General features: G+C 50.9%; 1 protein-coding gene across 1 annotated transcript; it reads right to left on the bottom strand.

Annotated features, from left to right (window-relative positions):
* Positions 1 to 2,902: 2,902 nt before the first annotated feature.
* On the bottom strand, positions 2,903 to 6,562 carry INHA (inhibin, alpha). Its single transcript, XM_010861258.1, has 2 exons — positions 5,599 to 6,562; positions 2,903 to 3,763 (listed from the first exon to the last, which is right to left on the bottom strand). Exons 1-2 carry the CDS (start codon positions 5,858 to 5,860, stop codon positions 2,943 to 2,945), a joined length of 1,083 nt encoding a protein of 360 aa, XP_010859560.1. The 5' UTR covers positions 5,861 to 6,562; the 3' UTR covers positions 2,903 to 2,942.
* Positions 6,563 to 6,568: the final 6 nt, after the last annotated feature.

Genomic DNA, 6,568 nt, shown 5'->3' with positions numbered 1-6,568 from the left:
TAGCCTTAATCACATCTGCAAAGGCCACTTTGCCAGGTAAAGTAACACATCACAGGCTCTGTCGGAGGCTTCGGGAGAGAATCTATTCTCAGCTTCTCCTAACCTGTGGCACCTGCTGGCATCCCTTAGCTCATGGCTGTATCACTCCAAGGCTGCAGTGACAGGTATAAGATCTATTGGAAAGGGCTGTTACACCACACAAAGCAGGTTTAACTTTGTATAGACAAGTTTTTAAGTCACCTAAGGGATAAAATCATCAAAGAAGTTACCCCTGGGCACCAGGTGGGACATGGACTGGAGAGGTAGAAAGTGACTGCTTAGAGTAAGGAGGCTGCTGAGCTGCCCAATCAAGAATGGCCCTTTAGAATGTAAACTGGTGCAGCCACTGTGGAAAACGCTATGGGCGGTCCTTTTAAAACTAAAAATAGAGTTATCATATGGTCCAGCTGTCGCACTCCTGTGCCTATGTACAGAAAAAGACAAAAACTCTAATTCTAAAAGATACATCTACCCAATGTTCATAGCAGCACTATTTACAATAGCCAAGACATGGAAACAACCCAAGTGCCCATCAACAGGTGATTGATTTAAGATGTATTGTGTGCTAAGTTGCTTCATTCACGTCTGACTCTTTGTGATCCATGGACTGTAGCCTGCCAGGCTCCTCTGTCCATGGGATTCTCCAGCAAGAATACTGGAGCAGGTTGCCATGCCCTCTTCCAGGGAATCTTCCTGACCCAAGGATTGAACCCGAGTCTCTTTCATCTCCTGCGTTGGCTGGCAGGTTCTTCTACCACTGAACCACCTGGGAAGCCCTTAAGATGTAGTGTGTATATATAAATATATAAAATGGAATATTAGTGATAAAGAAGAATGAAATATGTCATTTGCTGCAACATGGTTGGACTTAGAGAATATCATACTAAATGAAGTAAGTCAGAGAAAAATGAATATTATATCACATATATGTGAAATCTAAAAAAAATAGTGCAAATTAATCTACATACAAAGCAGACACAGACTCATAGACATAGAAAACAAACTTATGGTTACCAGAAGGGAAAGCAGGAAATAAAATAGGAGTATGGGATTAACAGATATAAACTACTATATACGTAAATTAGATAAGCAATAAGGATTTACTGCATAACACAGGGAGCTATATTCAATACCTTGAAATAACCTATAATGAAAAATTATCTGAAAAAAGTATAATACGTATATAACTGAATCACTTTGCTGTATACCTGAAACTAACTCAGTACTGTGTATCACTTATACTTCAATTAAAAGAAAAAGAACTGCCACTTAAATGGCAAAATGGTGTTCATGTAGAGAGAGGGAAAGGGCTAGATTTGAGAATGGCAAAGAAAACCAACAGTGCTTTCTCTCAGCATCTACCCCCCACCCCTTGTGTGGTAACTGCACTCTGCTGAGGGGAAGCAGGGAATAACTTCACCTCATGCTTCAGGCTCTGGACTCCAGGGGTGGGCCTCATGCTCTGAATCATTAACTTGTTCTGTTCCTGCTTTTCCTGGAGGAGCACATGACCCTAATCAAGACAGTCAGGCCACCAAGACCCAACCTGCGACTTCTGTAAGCAGACTCCCTCCTACGAGACCAAGTGGTGTCACTTGGGCATCTGGGTCTGCCCCAGACTGCCGTAGACGAGATGGAGCCCACCCAGGGGATTTGGAGCCTATAGCTGAATCCTGGGAGCATCTTTGAGCCCCGAATCGAGCTGTAATTTAGTCAGCTGTGCTTGTGGACTTGTCATAGGCTACTGGGGTTTTTTTATTTTATTTCTTTGGTTTAAGCCAGTTTGAGTTGAATTTTCTGTTCAAATGGACTCTGAATGAAGATTATTCAGTGTCTCTAATGATTACCACTGGGAACAGGGAAAATCTCTGAAGTCTCCTGCTCTTGGTCTCATGGCCAGGAGTGGACACAGATTTTCTTAGTCACTGTTGGCCCTCTTAGGTAGGGGTGGACATTTCTTCCTCACTTGCTAAGCTAGTGGAATCAAAGGCCTTGGAGACTCTGGGAGAGGAGGCCCAGACCAGTGACTCCCAGACTTTAGGATTTCAGATTTTGAGATTTCACAGATTTCAGCAGCAAAATTACAAAGAAAAATCTTAGGATCCAAATTCGAATTGCCAAGTTTTAATTTTGTTAAGTAAAAATCTGAAAACAAACACATTAAAAAAAAAAACACTGCTATCTACCGTCACCATAATATCATAAAAGAAATGACACTTTGACACACACACATGAAGGATAACTTTAGAATACAGGGCAGTCATTTAAAAAGAATACCCTTAGCTTTGTGAAAGTTACTCTGTGGCACTCACTTCTCTCTGTCTCAGATATGTGATACTTCCCTAGCAACACTGCTAACTGGCCTAGTAGAGAACCCTGTACCCCTCAGTAAAGTGTCCCCAGCCCTCAAATGTCACCCACATCCCAGGCACAGGAAACGCCTGGACAGCTCTGACCATCTGTCTCAGTGGGGCCCCCAAAGCCATAATCTCTGGCCATTCTATAAATCACCTGACCTTGAGCTAGGTGTCCATCAGCTAGGGCAGAGTGGCGGTGGTTATGACACTTGGGCATAGGCACTATGAGGTGTGCATGGCAGACCACCCAGTTGACACATCAGGGCCAACTTGTACGAGGGCCAGTTCTGGCTCCAGAGTCGCTTTCCTGAGCTGACAGCACCTATTTGTCCTCCCCAAGCATGGTATCTTCCCACGAGATACACATCCAATTACTGCTGGCAAACCCCCATCTCCTGGATCAAGTGAGGCTGAGTGACCCGAGACCCCACAATCCCATGCTCCCAGGGCCTAGACTTCACCCCGACAAAAATACTTATCAGAGAAGCCTGAGAAGACACACCAAGTCATATGCACTATGTCATTTATTGTCACAGCGGGATTCCCTTAGATGCAAGCACAGTGCTGGGTGAGAAGGTTGGGCACCATCTCATACTTAAAAGAGTAACCTCCATCCGAGGTGGTGCGGACGTGTAGGGGCCTCATGGTTCCCGGGAGGGCAGCGCAACAGGGCTGGGCCCCTGGGACCAGAGAGAGGGGCTGGACAGGGGTAGGAGGCACCCCGGGGACCGGCAGGGGCAGGTCCTGTGGGGGGGACAGCCCACACCCCCCATGACAGTAGTAGAAGATGAAACTGGGAGGGTGCACTATCCACCGGTCCCAGCCCAGCTCCTGGAAGGAGATATTGAGGGCGGCTCTGTGGCAGTCGGCATGGGCGGCGGGCTCCTCTGGAGGCCTCTGCAGCAGGCGCAGCGCAGCGGGAGACCAAGGCCAGGGCAGTGGGGGCGTGGAGCGCCGAGCCCTCTCCCCTCCACTGGGCGGCTTGGCCCGTGTGTGGGCCACCAGGAAGGGGGTGGCTTCGGGCCGAGTGGAGCAGGAACAGAGAGGACAACGCAGCAGGAGCGCCAGGACAGGATGGGTCAGCAGAGGGAAGGCGGAGGTGGCCAGGTGCAGGACAGCCCAGCGAGGGGGGGCCTGGCCCAGCGACATGGGCACAGGCATGGGACCCCCGGATGTCAGTACCAGCAGGCCGAGCAGGGGCTCAGAGCTGTTGGCGGCAGCGGTCTCCTGTCTGTCCAGTCCTGTGTGGAACCACAGCTGGGCCGAAGTCACCTGGCGGCTGCGTGTGTGCTGGGATGGCTGGAACACATATGTGAAGAGGCCCTCCTCAGCCTCTCCAGCATCTGGCTCATCCCCGCAGCTGGCACCTGCAGGGGGCAGAGGGAAGGGAAAGGGCAGCCCCCATCGGCAAAACCTGGGACCCCTCCCCCTCAGCAGGAGGGATCTGGCTGCCACTCACAAGCCTGCCAGGCGCCAAGTGAAGTACTCTGTCAGAGGCCAGGACCCTCCCCAATCTTCAGGGAACTAACAGAGGCCCCCCCCCCACGTGTTCAGTTCCCTTCAGTTCAGTCGCTCAGTCGTGTCCAACTCTGCGGCCCCGTGGACTGCAGCACACTAGGCCTCCCTGTCCATCACCAATTTCTGGAGTTTACTCAAATTCATGTCCATTGGATCGGTGATACCATCCAACCATCTCATCCTCTGTCGTCCCCTTCTCCTCCCGCCTTCAATCTTTCCCAGCATCAGGGTCTTTTCAAATGAATCAGTTCTTCGCATCAGGTAGCCAAAATATTGGAATTTCAGCTTCAGCATCAGTCCTTCCAATGAATATTCAGGACTGATTTCCTTTAGGAAAATCCCCATGTGTTACTTCAGCATTAAAAGACTTCAAAAATGCCAGCCACTGCCAACTTCTCTCTGAAGTGGTTTTACCAATTAATATTCCCATCAGTGATGTGTAAGATGCCCTGCGCTCTCTCCCTTCACCATTGCTTAGACTTGTTAGTTTCTATTTAAATTTTTACCTGATACTATGAAATGGTACCTTGAATGCTATGTACACAGGCATTTGTTATATTACTCATGTCAGAAATACTGCATGAGAAACCCTTTAAAATAATTCCACTCTATAAAGGTTAACACCAAGAAGGAGGAGGAAGGGGATGGGGCAGAGGAGAAAGGATTCAGCTCAGAATCAAGGACAGTGCTTTCTAAGAAAATGCAGTTGGCATCCTTACCCTGACAAGTATATAGACTGCATCAAACAGTCACGAACCAGCAGGAGTTAAAGAACTAGCAATTGGGGCTGTACTGTTATGTGGAACATCTCACTATAAACCTCACAACAACTGACTCATTTTGCAGATGAGAAGTGTTAGTCGCTCAGTCATGTCTGACTCTTTGTGACCCCATCTACCAGCCTCTTCTGTCCATGGGATTCTCCAGGCAAGAATACTGGAGTGGGTTGCCATTCCCTTCTGCAGGGGACCTTCCCAACCCAGGGATCGAACCTGGGTCTCCCACATTGCAGACAAACGTTTAACCATCTGAGCCAGATGAAAAGCCCTTAAACTAAGTGCCCAGGCTGGGATTCTGCCTGATCCTAAAGCCACACTCACTGTGCTGCCTGGGGCCCGAAGCACAGGGAGGCAGAGCATCCTCTCTGAGAGAAAAGTGAGCCAGGTTACAAAAAGGTCCAGCCAGTGGAGGGCTTTACTCACTGAGTCAGTGCAACTGACTGGGGAGATGAGAAGAGAATTCAAGGGAAGGTAGGTTAATTTCCCAACTAACTGTTCTCCCGCATCCCTGATATCTTCTCAAGTCTCAGCTGTCTGAGGCTAAAGAAACAATGTTTGGAGCAGGGAGCAAAAGCAAAGGTAGGAGGAAAGATGGCAGGAAGGGGCACACGCCCGGATCTCTCTGTCCCTAGACACCCTCGGCCTCCCAGACGACTATCTCGCAAATGGCTCCTATGAACCGGGCACTCTGGATATACCATCTCACTCGATCTTGAAATGTAGGCGTTATGGCACTTTTCACAGATGAGGAGACAAGAGGCTCAGGAAGGTTTAGTAACTGGTCCATTATTGCAAAGTCAGCTGAGTGTCAGGTCTGGGATTCAACCCGACCTGCCTAGCTCCCGAACCCAGGCTACACCACACTCTTTGTCAGAGTCAAGGTGCCAGTACTCCACCCTCATTACCTGCAGCCGGAAAAAGGATGGCCTGGGAGACATCTTGGTCCTCGGGCTCAGAGCCCCTGCGCATGAAGCCCCCCACGGCATGCCTTCGGTGCAGACGCCTGACTCCAGGATCTCCACCTTCCCCAGTCACCGGCGGGGTCCCCAAGGCATCCAGAAACAGGGCCCTCACCTTGGCCAGGACAAGTTCCCGGTCCAGCTCCGGCCCATGACAGCCATGCCCGCCCTGAGGGGCCAGCAGCAAGAGGAGCAGCTGAAGCCACATAGCTCCCCTGGCCCTGCCCACTGGGAACCCACACCCTGCCCTGTGCCCCTTCTGCCAGGGTCTGCCCAGGGCCTCCCCACTCCACCCTCCCCATCCCACCACCGCCCTCTTCTACCCTTCTCACCCCAGTCTTCCCCAGCCCTTCCCACGCCCCGCAGTCGAGTTGCCCCTGCCCATGGCATTGAGACCTCCTATCTCTGACGCAGATGTCTGTGGCCCTGAGCCTTATCTCCCACTCCCGCCAGGAATGTGGGGGAGGGGCTGGAGAGGGCTTTCACCCCAAGTGACCTAAACCACACATACAAACCCTCGCTCTCCACACACACAGAGTCACACAGTGTCACAACCCAGCACAGAGGTGACACCAGATGGGACAGGAGCCTGTTAACTGGGGGTCTGCCAGGTCTAAAAAGCGTTATTTGTCAGGGAGACAGAGCAAGCCAGCCCCTCGCACCTCCTGGGGCCCTTTTCAACCCAGCAGCTGCTGGGCCAGTCCTAGGGGGAAGGGCCGGGGCGGGGGCTAGAACTGGGGTTAGGGCGGGGGGCAGGGGTCCCGCCTGCTCTAAACTTAGCCTGGAGGAGCTGGTCTGGGCTCTTGTTCTCCAGCTGTGTCATCAGAGAATATTTTTGGGATTGGCAGCTGCAGGCTTCTCTGTCACTCAGGCCCGATTCTGGCGGACTGCTGGGGACCTGGCGGCTGGAGGTGGG

This window comes from Bison bison, unplaced genomic scaffold, assembly GCF_000754665.1.
Source record: "Bison bison bison isolate TAMUID 2011002044 unplaced genomic scaffold, Bison_UMD1.0 scf7180017864471, whole genome shotgun sequence".
NCBI classification, from domain to species: domain Eukaryota; kingdom Metazoa; phylum Chordata; class Mammalia; order Artiodactyla; family Bovidae; genus Bison; species Bison bison.
Note: the sequence above shows the minus strand (reverse complement) of the source record. Positions and strands in the feature narration are given on the sequence as shown.

What these genes read in the sequence shown, in the direction of transcription:
- INHA (XM_010861258.1), bottom strand. Translation starts at nt 5,860, where the DNA reads ATGTGGCTTCAGCTGCTCCTCTTGCTGCTGGCCCCTCAGGGCGGGCAT. An exon ending in CATCCTTTTTCCGGCTGCAG is followed by an intron (nt 3,764 to 5,598) that starts GTAATGAGGGTG and finishes TGCCCCCTGCAG; the next exon opens with GTGCCAGCTGCGGGGATGAG.